The sequence below is a fragment of the Salmo salar genome, chromosome ssa03, assembly GCF_905237065.1.
Source record: "Salmo salar chromosome ssa03, Ssal_v3.1, whole genome shotgun sequence".
NCBI lineage: Eukaryota > Metazoa > Chordata > Actinopteri > Salmoniformes > Salmonidae > Salmo > Salmo salar.
This window is the reverse complement of record NC_059444.1, coordinates 77,004,512-77,021,883: the sequence shown is the minus strand read 5'-3', so window position 1 is coordinate 77,021,883 and position 17,372 is coordinate 77,004,512. Positions and strand designations below refer to the sequence as shown.

The following is a 17,372-nucleotide window of genomic DNA, read 5'->3' as shown; positions in this document are numbered from 1 at the left end:
AGCCCACACTGTCCACATTATGTACAGAGATATAGCTACTGTTTGAAGATCATCATCTCATTTGATTGTTTGCAGCTGCCATCATCTACATAATAACCCTTTGTAGAACAGCTTGTTGAAAAACAGATAAAAATGCTTGTTCATTTTCTGTTCAGTTTCTCCCACTGAACATGTAAACAGTGCCTCTAATCCTAGCCATAATCATTCATCTCTGTTTGTCTGCACTCATCATACATAGGAGCTATATGTGTGTATGTGTGTGTGTGTGTCTGTCTGGGTGTGTGTGTATGTGTGTGTGTGTGTCTGTGTGTGTGTTTGTGTCTGTCTGTGTGTGTCTGTGTGTGTGTGTGTGTGTCTGTGTATGTGTGTGTGTGTGTGTCTGTCTGTCTGTGTGTGTCTGTGTGTGTGTGTGTCTGTGTGTGTGTCTGTGTGTGTGTGTTTGTGTATGTGTGTGTGTCTGTCTGGGTGTGTGTGTGTCTGTCTGGGTGTGTATGTGTGTGTGTGTCTGTCTGGGTGTGTGTGTGTGTCTGTCTGGGTGTGTATGTGTGTGTGTGTTTGTGTATGTGTGTGTGTGTCTGTCTGGGTGTGTGTGTGTGTGTCTGTCTGGGTGTGTCTGTGTGTGTGTGTTTGTGTATGTGTGTGTGTCTGTCTGGGTGTGTGTGTGTGTGTCTGTCTGGGTGTGTTTGTGTGTGTGTGTGTTCGTGTATGTGTGTGTGTGTCTGTCTGGGTGTGTGTGTGTGTGTCTGTCTGGGTGTGTATGTGTGTGTGTGTTTGTACCTGTGGTAGGGCTTGGACCACCGTATCCAGCAGAGCTCTCATTCCTTTAGCCATCTTCAGCAGCTTCAGAACTGGGATGGAGAGAATAGATGGAGAGAGAGAGAGAGAGAGAGAGAGGCAGAAAGACAGAAACAGAGAAAAAGGTTATGATGAGGGCTGGGGAGAGGAGAAGTGCAGGGGGAGATTATAAATGCTGGGCATTTAGGGAATTCCCTCTGGTTCAATTCTGGACTAAACGGGAAACATCCAGCCTCCGAAAGGTCACAGCTAAATTTATACCCAGCACACACACTCTCATAGACGCGGCCATACACACACACACTCTCACAGATACGGTCATACACACACACTCTCACAGACACTGTCATACACACACACACTCTCGCTCTCTCATGGCCCTCTCACTGGCCCAACCATTAGTCATGAGCTGTAGCTTTGGTAGGATTAATGATGAAGCATTGGTCATCTGCTGTACACTGGGTCTGTACACTGGGTCTATACACTGGGTCTGTACACTGGGTCTGTACACTGGGTCTGCACACTGGGTCTGCACACTGGGTCTGCACACTGGGTCTGAACACTGGGTCTGAACACTGGGTCTGAACACTGGGTCTGCACACTGGGTCTGCACACTGGGTCTGCACACTGGGTCTGCACACTGGGTCTGCACACTGGGTGTGTGCATGCTATCCATAGATTCCAGAGGGGGGTGAGTAGGAAAGGTGTTGTACTGTGTGTGTATGTGTCTATGTGTCTGTGTGTGTGTGTGTGTGTGTGTGTGTGTGTCTGTCTGTGTGTTCCAGAGTGCGACTAAACACACATGCACCTCTCTCCCTCCTTCTCCCTCCTCTTTCTCCCTCCCTCCCTCCCTCCCTCCCTCCCTCCCTCCCTCCCTCCCTCCCTCGTTACCTCGTGCGATCCTCAACACCCTCATGATGCGTATGATGGTAGGGTTGATGGGGAGAGAAGCGCTGTAGTCAATCTCCTCCAGAGTGATGCCCATCACTGACAGCAACACGATGGCCAGATCCAACTGGTTCCACCTACACACAGAGTCAGAGAGCAAAGGGTCGTCACACTGGAGGACATGTTCCATCAGGGTCATTCATGTACTGTACAGGCATGTGTGTGTGTGGTGTGTGTGGTGTGTGTGGTGTGTGTGGTGTGTGTGTGTGTGTGTGGTGTGTGTGTACTGTATGTGTGCCCAGTAACCCAGTCTGTTTCCACCTGCCTGCATCTCCACTATGACCCAGTTTAAGACACACTGAGAAAACTCAGATCCCTAAATCTGAGTGTGCAGAGAGACTGTCCTGCCAGATGTCACTGATGTCATAGAAAAGAGACAAGGTGCTGCCCAATCACACATCTCTCTCTCTATCCCCTGTACTCCCTCTTCCCTTTTCTCTCGCTCTCTCTCTCTCTCCATCATTTACCTCTTTCTCATTTATTTGATCTCTCTCTCTTCCAACCCCCCCTTTTCTCTTCTACCCCCCCCCTCTCCCTTGCTTTCCCTCTCTACCCCCTGTACTTTCCCTTCCTTTTTCTCTCTCCATCCTTTACCTCTTTCTCATTTATTTTATCTCCTCTCTCTCTTCCAACCCTCCCCCCTTTTCTATTCTACCCCCCCTCCCCTCCCCCCCTCTCTCTTTCTCTGCTTCCATCATAGAAAATGGGTCAGTACCATTAAAGCACCAGGTAAATGTTTGTGTTTTGTTCGCGTCAACATCTTCAACGTGTATGTGTTGTCAACAGCAGCAGCAGTTCAGCACCAGACATTCAGTACTGAGTCAATTAAATGAATAGATATCCAACATCAGCCACAATCTATCTGCTTCATCACTAACCCATTATGTTGAATGGGAAAACAATTAGAGAAAGAGAATGAGTAGGAATGGCTCTAGTGATGCTCCATGTATCTGTGAGTGGGTTGATCAGGGTCCTGTTAACAGTAATGTGGGTGTAATTGAATTAATAACAGTAATAATAGAATGGGAGAAATCACTGCTCCACCGTATTGCTCACAGTGTGGGTGAGATATTGGGCTGTATGGAGGCAGAGCGATTCTTCTGTGATTTCTGTTTCCTGATTGAGACCATGGGTCAGGGATGGGTCAGAGATGGGTCAGAGATGAGGATAGAGGAGTGTACTAACTATAGTTATTCTGCATCTGATGAAATGGACAATGATACATCTACACACAATGCAAGTATAGCAGATTAGCGTCATGAATATTGTTCTGTAGGCAGCTCTGCAGAGTGGTCACTAGCTGGCACAGCCTTTAAACCTAACCTTAAACCTAACCCTAACCTTTAAACCTAACCTTAACCCTAACCTTAACCCTAACCTTTAACCCTAACCTGTCAACCTAACCTGTAAACCTAACCTTAACCCTAAGCTGTCAACCTAACTTTAACCCTAACTTTAACTACCTACAGTACAGCAAACACTATGAATCATACAGTGAGATGACACACACAGTGTCCCCAGTGCAGCGTATTTAATTCAGTCACCTTTACTAGTACCATTTAGTATAGAGAGAGCATCCTGGTTATATTACAGCTATGGCATTACTACTGTGAATCACACAGAGTGAGACAACACACACAGTGTCTCCAATGTAGCAGTGTGGATAGTGTTTATTCAGTAGCTCAGCAGTATCTCTATTTGACTATACAGAGAGTATCCCAGCTATAGTTCAGCTATAGTAAAGCTATGACGCTACCAGGAAGTACCATTGAAGTCAGAATAACTCTTTTCTAATGGAGTTGTGGTTAAGAAGGGCAGCTATGAATCATATACTCTGTATGAATCATACACACTGAGATGACTGACATGCGCAAACACACACACACACAGTGCAGCAGTGAATACAGTGTTTATTCAGTAAGTCAGTGTGGCCCTGTAACTACCTGTCTTTAAAGAAGCGTCGGAAGCCAAAGGCGGTGAGCTTCAGGAGGGTCTCCAGTACAAAGGTGGATGTGAAGAAATAGTTACAGTACTTCAACACTAGATCCAGAGACTGAGAGACAGAGAGAGAAGGAGGTGGTGGGAGGGAGGGGGAGAGAGAGAAGGAGGTGGTGAGAGGGAGGGGGAGAGCGAGAAGGAGGTGGTGAGAGGGAGGGGGAGAGAGAGAAGGAGGTGGGAGGGAGGGGGAGAGAGAGGAGGTGGTGAGAGGGAGGGGAGAGAGAGAAGGAGGTGGGAGGGAGGGGGAGAGAGAGAAGGAGGTGGGAGGGAGGGAGGGGAGAGAGAGAGGAGGTGGTGAGAGGGAGGAGAGAGAGAGAGAGAGAGAGAGAGAAAGAGGTGGGAGGAAGGAAAGAGAGAGAGAGGAGGTGGTGGGAGGGAGGAGAGAGAGAGAGAGAGGAGGTGAGAGAAGGAGGTGGTGGGAGGGAATAGAGAGAGAAGGAGGTGGTGAGAGGGAGGAGAGAGAGGTGGGAGGGAGGGGGAGAGAGGAGGTGGGAGGGGGAGAGAGAGAGAAAGAAGGGCGGGGGAGAGAGAAAGAGGTTTGGGGAGGAGAAAGAGAAGGAGGTGGGAGGGAGGAGAAAGAGAGAGACGGAGGTGGGAGGGAGGGAGAGAGAAGGAGGTGGGAGGGAGGGGGAGAGAGAAGGAGATGGTGGGAGGGAGGAGAGAGAGATAGAGAAGGAGGTGAGAGGGAGGGGGAGAGAGAGGAGGTGGGAGGGAGGGGAGAGAGACGGAGGGGGAGAGAGACGGAGGTGGGAGGAAGGGGAGAGAAGGAGGTGGGAGGGAGGAGAGAGAGAAGGAGGTGGGAGGGAGGAGAGAGAGAAGGAGGTGGGGGGGGGGAGGGAGGGAGGGAGGGAGGGAGGGAGGGAGGGAGGGAGGGAGGGAGGGGGAGAGAGAAGGAGATGGTGGGAGGGAGGAAAGAGAGATAGAGGAGGTGAGAGGGAGGGGGAGAGAGAGGAGGTGGGAGGGAGGGAGGGGGAGAGAGAGACGGAGGGGGAGAGAGAGACGGAGGTGGGAGGAAGGGGGAGAGAGAAGGAGATGGTGGGAGGGAGGAGAGAGAGATAGAGAGGAGGTGAGAGGGAGCGGGAGAGAGAGGAGGTAGGAGGGGGGGTGGGAAGGAGGGAGGGAGGGGGAGAGAAGGAGGTGGGAGGGGGAGAGAGAGGAGGTGGGAGGGAGGAGAGAGAGGAGGTGGGGTGGAGGGGGAGAGAGAGGAGGTGGGAGGGAGGGAGGGGGAGAAAGACAAGGAGGTGGGAGGGAGGGGAGAGAGAGAAGGAGGTGGGAGGGAAGGGGAGAGAGAGAGAAGGAGTCACATATGGTACTGTGTACTGTTGTTGTTTGTATGGTAAACTCAAATATGCCACACCCACACACACACACACCGCTCCCTCCAGTCTTACTCGTGGCTGGCTGTAGTGTTCCAGTGACATGGTGATGACGTTGATACAGATGATGAAGGTGATGAAGAGGTCCAGGTAGTAGGTGGTACACAGAGTGTGGATCCACAGGCGGAGGGGGCTGTAGCTGGCATAGTAGGGGATCTTCTGGGCATCTGGCAAGGGGAGTCAAACACAGGTCATAGTACTTTATACACAGTAATACTGTACACTATTCAAAAGCATTCCTGTGATGTCCTCCTGTCAAGAGTAATACTCATAAACAATTCACACAATCATTGATGATCTATCTCTGTCTGTTCTTCTCTCCCCCATCCCTCTCTCTCTCCCTCTCACCCCCCCTTTCTCTCTCTCACCCTTTCTCCCTCTCACCCTCCCTCCCTTGCTCGCTCTCACCCTCTCTCCCTTTCACCCTCTCACCCTCTCATCCTCCCTCCCTCCCTCCCTTTCTCCCTCTCACACCCTCCCTCCCTTTCACCCTCACCCTCTCTCCCCCTCCCTTTCTTCCTCTCATCCTCCCTCCCTCTCACACCCTCCCTCCCTTTCACCCTCTCCCTCCATCCCTTTCTCCCTCTCACCCTCTTTCTCCCTCACCCTCCCTCCATCCCTTTCTCCCTCACACTATCTCTTCTTCCCGTCTCTCCCTTACCCCTCCTCTTCTTCTCCATGCGTCTCCGTCGTTTATCCTCTCTCCTTTTAGCCTCTTCCACTTCCTGGTTCTGACGGCACTTGTGGAAGTTCTCCACCACCACGCCCACAAACATGTTGAGAACGAAGAAACTGACAATGAGGAGGAAGGAGATGAAGTAGAGGAGCATCCACGGACTGTTGTTGATCACTGGCTAGAGGAGAGAGAGGGAGAGAGAGAGGGAGGGAAGGATGGAGAGAGGGGGGATGAGAGGGAGGGAGGCAGGGAGGGGAGAGGGGGAGGGAGAGATGGGGAGAGGGAGGGGGGATAAGGAGGGAGAGAGGAGTGGTGCATGTGAGTGTTTAGTCGAAGGAGGAGAGGGAGAGGGAGAGGAGGAGTTGAGTATGCTCTGATAGATCAGTCAGCCAACACAACTGAAAAAATAATACATCTATAGAAATATAATGGATAGACTTGATGATCACTATTAGACTAGTTACCTGTTGGTCCACCCCTACAGCATCCAGGCCATGGTACATGATGTTGACCCAGCCGTCCTTCGAAGCCAGCACAAACAGTGACATCAGAGCCTGCGGTACAGAACGCACACACATATACACACACACACACACAGAACACACCCACACACATTCAGAAATGCAGACGTACACAGACAGACAGAACACACATGAACGACATGAAATATAAACATACATATAAAGACAAAATCACACAGACAAAACATCAGTTCAGTATTTCATACAGGTCCATTCACCATGTCCATCAGTTCAGTATTTCATACAGGTCCATTCACCATGTCCATCAGTTCAGTATTTCATACTGGTCCATTCACCATGTCCATCAGTTTGACACCTCGTCTGAAATTGATACTGGGAGAAATCCTCACCTGTCCCAGGTTGTCAAAGTTGTACTTGTGATGGACCCATTTGTAGTTGGCCTGCAGACAGTCAGACTTGTTGGTGATGTTCTTGACATCGGGGCCAAAGCAGTAGAAGAACTTCCCTTTGAACAGCTGTCAGGGAACAATGGACAGAGCCACTTCAGATGTCTTGTTGTTGCCATAGAAGTGGTTTCTTTCATATGTCATTATCAAAGGACAGACACACTTGATGGGAATAATATAGAGGTGGTCATTACATAGATGGTCAAGAGTGATGTAGGGAACTGAGAGAGAGGAAGAGGAAGACAGGTGGCAAAGATTGATAAAGAAATAGAAGTGACAGAGACAGAGGGACAGACAAAACAGTAGGAGGAAGGTGAGGAAACAGAGATACAGAAAGACAGGGTATATGTGGGTAGGAGAAAGACAGGGTATATGTGGGTCGGAGAAAGACAGGGTATATGTGGGTCGGAGAGACAGGGTATATGTGGGTCGGAGAAAGAGGGTATATGTTGGAGGAGAAAGACAGGGTATATGTTGGAGGAGAAAGACAGGGTATATGTTGGAGGATAAAGACAGGGTATATGTTGGAGGATAAAGACAGGGTATATGTTGGAGGAGAAAGACAGGGTATATATATTGGAGGAGAAAGACAGGGTATATGTTGGAGGATAAAGACAGGGTATATGTTGGAGGAGAAAGACAGGGTATATATATTGGAGGATAAAGACATGGTATATGTTGGAGGATAAAGAGGGTATATGTTGGAGGATAAAGACATGGTATATGTTGGAGGATAAAGAGGGTATATGTTGGAGGATAAAGACAAGGTATATGTTGAAGGATAAAGACAAGGTATATGTTGGAGGATAAAGAGGGTATATGTTGGAGGATAAAGAGGGTATATGTTGGAGGAGAAAGAGGGTATATGTTGGAGGAGAAAGACAAGGTATATGTTGGAGGATAAAGAGGGTATATGTTGGAGGAGAAAGACAAGGTATATGTTGGAGGAGAAAGACAAGGTATATGTTGGAGGATAAAGACAAGGTATATGTATGTTGGAGGATAAAGAGGGTATATGTTGGAGGAGAAAGACAAGGTATATGTTGGAATATAAAGACAAGGTATATGTTGGAGGAGAAAGACAAGGTATATGTTGGAGGATAAAGAGGGTATATGTTGGAGGAGAAAGACAGGGTATATGTTGGAGGAGAAAGACAGGGTATATGTTGGAGGAGAAAGACAAGGTATATGTTGGAGGATAAAGAGGGTATATGTTGGAATATAAAGACAAGGTATATGTTGGAGGAGAAAGACAAGGTATATGTTGGAGGATAAAGAGGGTATATGTTGGAGGAGAAAGACAGGGTATATGTTGGAGGAGAAAGACAGGGTATATGTTGGAGGAGAAAGACAAGGTATATGTTGGAATATAAAGACAAGGTATATGTTGGAGGAGAAAGACAAGGTATATGTTGGAGGAGAAAGAGGGTATATGTTGGAGGAGAAAGACAAGGTATATGTTGGAGGATAAAGAGGGTATATGTTGGAGGAGAAAGACAAGGTATATGTTGGAGGATAAAGAGGATATATGTTGGAGGATAAAGACAGGGTATATGTTGGAGGAGAAAGACAAGGTATATGTTGGAGGATAAAGAGGGTATATGTTGGAAGATAAAGACAAGGTATATTGGTCGGAGAAAGACAGGGTATATGTTGGAGGAGGAAGACAGGGAAAGTGAAATATTGATAAAATGAAGGAATAAGGAAAACAGAGCAAGAAAGATGGAGAGACAAGTACTCCAATGATAACAGCCCTTACCTGCACCCCCAGGATACCAAATATGATGAAGAAAGCACAGCAGATAAGGACAATGTTTCCTATAGGTTTCAGAGATGTTATTAGAGTCTCCACTACCAGCTTCAGACCTGGGGCTCGACTGATCACCCTGTAGAAAGAGAAACAGAGAGGGAGCGGGAGAGGAATAGGGTGAGAGAGATGAAGGGAGAGAGAGAAGGAGGGATGGAGAAAGAGAGAGAGAGCGAGAGATGGAGGGAGAGAGATTGAGATAGGGAAAAAGAGGGAGGGAGAGAGATGGAGGGTTAGAGAGAGGGAGTGATGGAGAGAGAGGGAGAGGTAGGGAGAGAGAGGGAGAGCACGAGAGAGATGGAGGATTAGAGAGAGGGAGAGCACGAGAGAGAGAGAGAGAGAGAGAGAGAGAGAAAGAGCGGCAGAAAGAGAGGGATGGAGAGTTAGTAAGAGGAGTGCTTACCAAAATATAGTATTTGCAGCTGACTCAGAGAGGGTGTATACAAATCTATATTTCAAAGGTGTCATTTTTCTGGTCTTTCAGGTATAAGGGAAAGTGAACTCCAGAAAGAGTAGCCACTGCATGAGGAACAGCTAATGGGGATCCTAACAAACTAAACTGACCCCAAATCACCAAAGGAACAATACTGCACAACTAGTCTGTTTTCACCACTATGGGACAAGGTCATTATGTGAACCTCCCTGTAGTATGTCCTCCCTACCTGAGGGGGTGCAGTGTGTCTGTAGTATGTCCTCCCTACCTGAGGGGGTGCAGTGTGTCTGTAGTATGTCCTCCCTACCTGAGGGGGTGCAGTGTGTCTGTAGTATGTCCTACCTACCTGAGGGGGTACAGTGTGTCTGTAGTGTGTCCTCCCTACCTGAGGGGGTGCAGTGTGTCTGTAGTGTGTCCTCCCTACCTGAGGGGATGCAGTGTGTCTGTAGTATGTCCTGCCTACCTGAGGGGGTGCAGTGTGTCTGTAGTATGTCCTCCCTACCTGAGGGGGTACAGTGTGTCTGTAGTATGTCCTCCCTACCTGAGGGGGTGCAATGTGTCTGTAGTATGTCCTCCCTACCTGAGGGGGTGAAGTGTGTCTGTAGTATTTGCAGCTGACTCAGAGAGGGTGTATACAAATCTATGATGCAGTGTGTCTGTAGTATGTCCTCCCTACCTGAGGGGGTACAGTGTGTCTGTAGTATGTCCTCCCTACCTGAGGGGGTGCAGTGTGTCTGTAGCATGTCCTACCTACCTGAGGGGGTGCAGTGTGTCTGTAGTATGTCCTCCCTACCTGAGGGGGTACAGTGTGTCTGTAGTATGTCCTCCCTACCTGAGGGGGTGCAGTGTGTCTGTAGTATGTCCTCCCTACCTGAGGGGGTGCAGTGTGTCTGTAGTATGACCTACCTACCTGAGGGGGTGAAGTGTGTCTGTAGTATTTGCAGCTGACTCAGAGAGGGTGTATACAAATCTATGATGCAGTGTGTCTGTAGTATGTCCTCCCTACCTGAGGGGGTACAGTGTGTCTGTAGTATGTCCTCCCTACCTGAGGGGGTGCAGTGTGTCTGTAGCATGTCCTACCTACCTGAGGGGGTGCAGTGTGTCTGTAGTATGTCCTCCCTACCTGAGGGGGTGCAGTGTGTCTGTAGTATGACCTACCTACCTGAGGGGGTGAAGTGTGTCTGTAGTATGTCCTCCCTACCTGAGGGGGTGAAGTGTGTCTGTAGTATGTCCTGCCTACCTGAGAGGGCGCAGTGTGTCTGTAGTATGTCCTGCCTACCTGAGGGGGTGCAGTGTGTCTGTAGTATGTCCTACCTACCTGAGGGGGTGCAGTGTGTCTGTAGTATGTCCTCCCTACCTGAGGGGGTGCAGTGTGTCTGTAGTATGTCCTCCCTACCTGAGGGGGTGCAGTGTGTCTGTAGTATGTCCTACCTCCCTGAGGGGGTGCAGTGTGTCTGTAGTATGTCCTCCCTACCTGAGGGGGCGCAGTGTGTCTGTAGTATGTCCTCCCTACCTGAGGGGGTGCAGTGTGTCTGTAGTATGTCCTACCTACCTGAGGGGGTGCAGTGTGTCTGTAGTATGTCCTACCTACCTGAGGGGGCGCAGTGTGCGGAGCAATCGGAGAACCCTCAATACCCCCAGGATCTTAGCCCCGCCCGCCATTGACACCACAATGTCAATCAATGACACAAAGACCAGGAAGCCGTCCAACACGTTCCAGCTGCTTTTCAGGTATGCCTGTTCCCCTATATACAGGCCCATAGACACCACCTATAGGGAGGGGGGAGGGAGATAGAGAGGGGCAGGGACAGGGAGAGGGAGAGAGGTAGGTTATCAACAGGTACACCCAGTCACCTATATACAATCCCATAGTATATGAAGAATTGAAATTACCAGCATTACATTGAATAAAGTTGGTACAATTACAGAATTATTTTTGTTGCAAAAAAGAGCAAGAGTCCTGCATCATGTCAATGGGAGAGTTGTGCTAAAGTTCATGAGTTCCCCTTCACACATATCCCAGGTTAGGACACTGGTCCCAGATTGACTAGAGGTCTCAGACACATTACATGGTGCATGAGAAATGGAGATAATGAGAGATACAGAGAAGAGAAACAGAGGGAGGTAGAGAGGGAGAAGGACAGAGAGAGAGAGAGAGAGAGGGAGGGAGACCGAGAGAGAGGTAGAGAGGGAGAGAGAGGGGGAGAGAGAAGGAGGGAGTCGTCAGCAGCTGCAGGTCACAGGAGTCTTTGTGCTGAAATCTATAGACACTAATGAGACATGTGACAGAAAGTGACTCACACACACTATAGAACCGCCTGGAGGATAACTATAAACACACATGTACAAGCACAGACACACACACATAAAAAGCACAAACACAAAAGCAGCCACACACACACACACACACACACACACACACACACACACACACACACACACACACACACACACACACACACACACACACACACACACACACACACACACACACACACACACCTGGATCATGAAATGGGCAACATCTCTGTGACACACACATCCACACCTGTTCATACACACACCTGCTCGTGCTAGCTAGAGCCCGCTGGCAGACACTGACATTAACTGTCACAGTCACACTGGCTGCTATTTATACACACACACCACACACACACACACACACACTCACACTAGCACAAGGAACTATCCATCACACACAAACAAACAGAGTAAACAGGGCATCTGACAGAGTTGTACAGTTCAAACTGCAGGTAGACACAGTAGGCTCTCTGACACAGAGTTGGACTAATGATGCAACACCGTGCCTTTGGGTTGTACACAGTTGGTGGAACATCATCATCCAGGTCCCCTTAACTTTCTTCTGTGATTCCTGCTACAAACCCACAACTATGTATCATGGATGGCAAGCAGTGGCATATTGGTACAGTTAGATTGAGTGGTGCATTTTGGATGTGTGTGTGTACATTCAGGGGCAGTGGCTTCAGGAGATTGCAAGGCAGCAATGTGAATGAGTGATTACGAGGACATCGGATAAAAAAGACCCATGATTTAAATATTTAAATTAAGCAACACAGTCAGAGCAGAAATCCAATGCATATTATTTCCATGATTAATATTAGTATCATTATAGGCTCTGAATGACTGGCATTGAAGCCAAATTATCACTTAGCATGAGACTGACGAGAGTAGAAAAGACTGCTGCGTATATACGGTACTGTATGACCATAATGATCATCTAATATAATGATCCTACTGCCTAGCCCCAGACTGTACATTTAAACCTAATGACTGTACTGCCTATCCTCCTGAGAACCAGCAATTCATTTTGGTCCTCTCGAATGGACATTGGTTTTTGGGCCGTATCTCTAAGGCCATACATGTCACTGTGTTAGGTCCTGTTGTACCTTTGGGAGGACATTCTGGGCTTTTCAATGACATCACATGTGGGAGTGTCACTTTGATACTGTTTTATTTCTGGTTCCTCAAAATGGCTACCATCACAATTAGCACATTTTATGTTAAGTGTGTGTTATTGTGTAATTATCATTTTTGTGAGTTTGATATTCAAGTTGTTTCTAATTGGTAAATATCTCAGGAATAGTTTAGTGAGTTTTCAGAGCAGTGTAATATTCTTTTCACATTAAATAAGAGGTTGTTAATACATGTATTCTGCAGTGGACATCAGGATGTGACAACTAGGTTTTTAACCTACTGTCTCCCATTTACATATAATAAAAAAATAAATACAAACATGTGACTTGTTTCAGGAAACTGAGTGTCACTACTTCATCGGAGAGGCATTTGAACGTAAACATTTATATTTGATCAAAATGTTTTTTTGGGGGCAGAAATACCTTCGGGAATATGTGAAATATCATGTGCCTTAATAACAAACTTGTATTCCATCCATAAATACAAATAAAATAGTTAAATTATGAGCCTAGTTGGTTTAGCCACGGAAAAAGACAGCAACCTTTTACCTAGCCATGATTGGCTGAGACAATGGATGGGCTGGACATGCTGGGGGATGAGTTTGGATTGGTCTGCCATGTAGCATGTTTCTGTCTATAACGTGAGTATGTGTTGATAGTCCTTTCTACCGGACCGTTTTTGAAAGATATAATGTTAGCCATCGAGAATGACAAAAGTTTTGCTACTTTCTCAACAACATTGATCCCCTGAATTTAGCAGGCGCTATCGACAGATCAGTTGGAAAAAGTGATGGGCTACATTCTGCACACGCCACGGTCAGTGTGAACTGGAGTGACTTGACAACGCTTGCCAAACAAGATGTAGCTACAAACAAAACAGAGTCAAATGGTTCCAGTCTGCCGTGAAGTGTTCATCCATGTAAGAGTCTAGCTACATTTTCAGATATTCTAAGTTTCTAATTTAGTCAGAAAGTCCTATTCATTGCAAACTAAAGCGTATTGTTAGCTAGCTAGCGAACGTTACGTGTATGATCTGTGTAGTAATATTATTTGAATCAGAAATCCATTTGCATTGCTAGTTATAGCAAGAGTGATCCCCTGATGTGTAAAAGTGACAGGCACTCAGTATGTGTATACTATATCCTACTATCTAACCCTAGGTATAAACTGAGGTCAAAATAACTCATGACATTAATGTATATACTGCCTATACTGACAAGAGCCCAGTGTGTACAGTACAGTGTATTAGGGTGATTGTTACATCTAAGCCTATAGCTATGGCCTGGGGAAACAGAGACAGAGACTAATGATTATACTCCATACTGCCTATACTGACAAGAGCCCAGTGCATCTGAATACATTGTATCTAAGTCTATAACCATGGCCTGGGGAGAGACAGATGTGATTATACAGCCTATACTGACAGAAGCCCAGAGTGTGTATACTGTAGAGTGGCAGGTAGACTAGTGGTAAGAGCATTAGGCCAGTAACTGAAAGGTCGCTAGTTTGGATATCCAACCCGACAAGATGAAAAATCATTTGATGTACCCTTGAGGAAGACACTTAACCCCAATTTTCTCCAGGGGAGCCGTACTACTATGGCTGACCCTGTAGAACAACACATTTCACTGCACTTTTATTACAGGCAATCTAGAGTAAGCCTATATCAGAACCCTCCGCAGAGAACAGAATGGAGGAATAGAGGGAGAGAGGGGAGGAGAGAGAGTGTGGAAAAGAATGAGAGAGAGAGAGAGAGGAAGCGAGAGAGAGAGACGGGGTGAAAGAGATTGACGGCAACTGAAAGATTGACGGCGAATTAATGTCATTGATTAATTGCTTGTCTTGAGTGCAATGGAGAGACTTCCAGGGAGAAAAGAGGGAGAGATTGAGGGAGGGAGGGATACATTTTTTTTGGCACCATTGATAGCCCATCTAACTACCTCATCCCCATACTGTTATTTATTTTTGCTCCTTTGCACCCCAGTATCTCTACTTGCACATTCATCTTCTGCACATCTATCACTCGAGTGTTTAATTGCTAAATTGTAATTCTTTTGCCACTATGGCCTATTTATTGCCTTACCTCCCTTATCCTACCTCATTTGCACACACTGTATATAGACTTTTTTTTCTTATTGTGTTATTGACTGTATGTTTGTTTATTCCATGTGTAACTCTGTTGTTGTTTGTGTCGCACTGCTTTGCTTTATCTTGGCCAGGTCGCAGTTGTAAATGAGAACTTGTTCTCAACTTGCTTACCTGGTTGAATAAAGGTGAAATAAATAAAAATAAATAAAGGTGAGCAACAAATACTGTATAAAATAATACAAATACTGAGCTATATTCTGGGAATCTTTATATAAAATGATATTATTTTATATTAATAGCTCAGAGAAAAACATTTAGCTTAACAAGTACTGTAATAAAAAAAATCTCAAAGATCGGCGTCAAAATGTTTGGCACCACTGTTTTCAGTGCTTTGTGCACCCTCCCCTTGCGAGGATAACGGCACTTAGCCTTTTTCTAGACTGTTTTATGAGATTGGAGAACACATCGGGAGGGATCTATCTTAGACCATTCCTCCATACAGAATCTTATTTCCAGATCCTTGATATTCTATGGTCTGCGCTCATGGACTGCTCTCTTTAATTCAAACCACAGGTTTTCAATGAGGTTCAAGTCCGGAGACTGAGCTGGCCATTGCAAAATGTTGATTTTGTGCTCAGTTAACCATTTCATTGTGGATTTTGATGTGTGCTTGGGGTCATTATCTTTCTGGAAGATCCATTTACAGCCAAGTTTCAGCTTCCTGGCAGCGGCAAACAGATTTTTGGCAAAAATGTCCTAGTTGACCTTAACAAGGGCCCCAGGACCAGAGGAAGCAAAATAGCCCCATAACAGCAAAGATCCACCACCATATTTTACAGTAGGTATGAGGTTATTTTCTGCATTTGAAGAGTTTATTTCCAAAACGCTATAAATCTACACATTTTTGACGTGTGTGTAAAATATTACTGTCCTCAGATTTTAAATTCATAGATTTTAGATGTGTATTACAACTGGTTGTGTTGAGAAACTCTATAGATCCATTGTTTAGCAGGAATGGAATGTTCTTATCCTGTATATTTAACATATAAATTCAACACATCATAAATCTAGCCTCATGCTACAGTGTTTGGTTAGAAATAGGCCTCATTCCAGATGTCACCCTATATAGTGTACTACTTTTGACCAGGGCCCAGATCTCATATTACTGCGTTGATTAATTTGATGCCACAAATGTATCATTTGTACAGTTATTTACTAGAAATGACATTTGTCACATTTGACTGTGTAAAACCTTGCAATGCTACTTTTTTCTCTGCGAGTGAGATGGATATCTCTAATTTTGCAACAAATGATGACTGTTTGTCTCTCTGAAATGAAAGCATATAGTGATAGGTTTCAAACAAATACATGTCTGTCATTTAACAACCCCATGCAATGATTAGATGGAGAAAAAAACCACACCAATCTCTTTAGTAAGTTCTTAAAACAACAAAAAAATGAAATTACCAACATTTCTGAAAATGGAAATATAGCGTTTTAGAATGAAACTCATATGCATCCTTCTTTCGGGGCCAAACCCACCACCGGTGTGATAAAGCAACGTTTAGAAGCCAATCACCATATAAGTTCAAAGATGAAAAAGCCTGGAAGGAGGAGAGATGACTAGAAATGATTCGGTTGACCGTTTTATGTGTGGATAAATTGTCGGAGTAGAGGACCTTGTGCATTTCAGGTAAAATAGCAACTCAATGTTTATATCCCAGGACAAATTAGCTAGCAACAGCAAGCTAGCTAAATAGGACAAATTAGCTAGCAAGTGCAAGCTAACAAGCTAAATTGCCATAAATGTTTAATGCTTTTCGACCTGTCCCCGAATGAATGTCATTGGTTCAGAGTTTGTTTTGATATTTTAACCTGCGTGTCGTGATCGTGTTTGCTGTAGGGGGAGAAAATAAATGTATGCACGATGGCGCATGCGCGCAGGCGGTTTGGGTTCCGTGTTATTTTAAAATGGTTAAATCATTTTTTCCCCCTCAATCTACATACAACACCCCGTAATGAAAAAGCGAAAACATTTTTTTTTAACATTTTTGCAAATGTATTAAAAATAAAAAACAGAAATACCATATTTAAATAAGTATTCAGATCCTTTGATATGACACTCGAAATTGAGCTCAGGTGCATCATGTTTCCATTGATCATCCTTGAGATGTTTTTACAGCTTGATTGGAGTCCACTTGTGGTAAATTCAATTGATTGGACATGAATTGGAAAGGCACACACCTGTCTATATAAGGTCCCACAGTTGACAGTGCATGTCAGAGCAAAAACCAAGCCATAATTCTCTCAAAAATGAGAATTGTCCGTAGAGCTCCGAGACAGGATTGTGTTGAGGCACAGATCTGGGGAAGGGTACCAAAAAATGTCTGCAGCATTGAAGGTCCCCAAGAACACAGTGGCCTCCATTTTTAAATGGAATATGTTTGGAACCACCAAGACTCTTCCTAGAGCTGGCCGCCCTGCCAAACTGAGTAATCGGGGGAGAAGGGCCTTGATCAGGGAGGTGACCAAGAAACCAATGGTCACTCTGACAGAGCTCCAGAGTTCCTCTGTGGAGATGGGAGAACCTTCCAGAAGGACAACCATCTCTACAGCACTCCACCAATCAGGCCTTTATGGTAGAGTAGCCAGACGGAAACCACTCCTCAGTAAAATGCACATGACAGCCCGCTTGGAGTTTGCCAAAAGGCACCTAAAGGACTCAGACCATGAGAATCAAGATTCTGTGGTATGATGAAACCAAGATGAAACTCATTGACCTGAATGCCAAGCGTCACATCTGGAGGAAACCTGGCACCATCCCTATGGTGAAGCATGGTGGGGGCAGCATCATGCTGAGGGGATGTTTTTCAGCGGCAGGAAAACTAG

At 45.9% G+C, this 17,372-nt stretch overlaps 1 protein-coding gene across 2 annotated transcripts in view; it reads right to left on the bottom strand.

The window, feature by feature from the left end:
* LOC106606743 (voltage-dependent T-type calcium channel subunit alpha-1I-like) overlaps positions 1-17,372 on the bottom strand; it is a 139,674-nt gene that overhangs the window by 36,605 nt on the left and 85,697 nt on the right. For both annotated transcript variants that reach the window (XM_045715480.1, XM_045715479.1), the window contains exons 19-27: positions 10,553-10,731; positions 8,481-8,607; positions 6,665-6,790; positions 6,258-6,347; positions 5,779-5,971; positions 5,133-5,284; positions 3,687-3,796; positions 1,687-1,820; positions 778-848 (exon numbers count right to left, since the gene is read on the bottom strand). In XM_045715480.1, the coding sequence (XP_045571436.1) occupies positions 778-848; positions 1,687-1,820; positions 3,687-3,796; positions 5,133-5,284; positions 5,779-5,971; positions 6,258-6,347; positions 6,665-6,790; positions 8,481-8,607; positions 10,553-10,731 (1,182 nt within the window). The remainder of the gene's footprint in view (positions 1-777; positions 849-1,686; positions 1,821-3,686; positions 3,797-5,132; positions 5,285-5,778; positions 5,972-6,257; positions 6,348-6,664; positions 6,791-8,480; positions 8,608-10,552; positions 10,732-17,372) is intronic.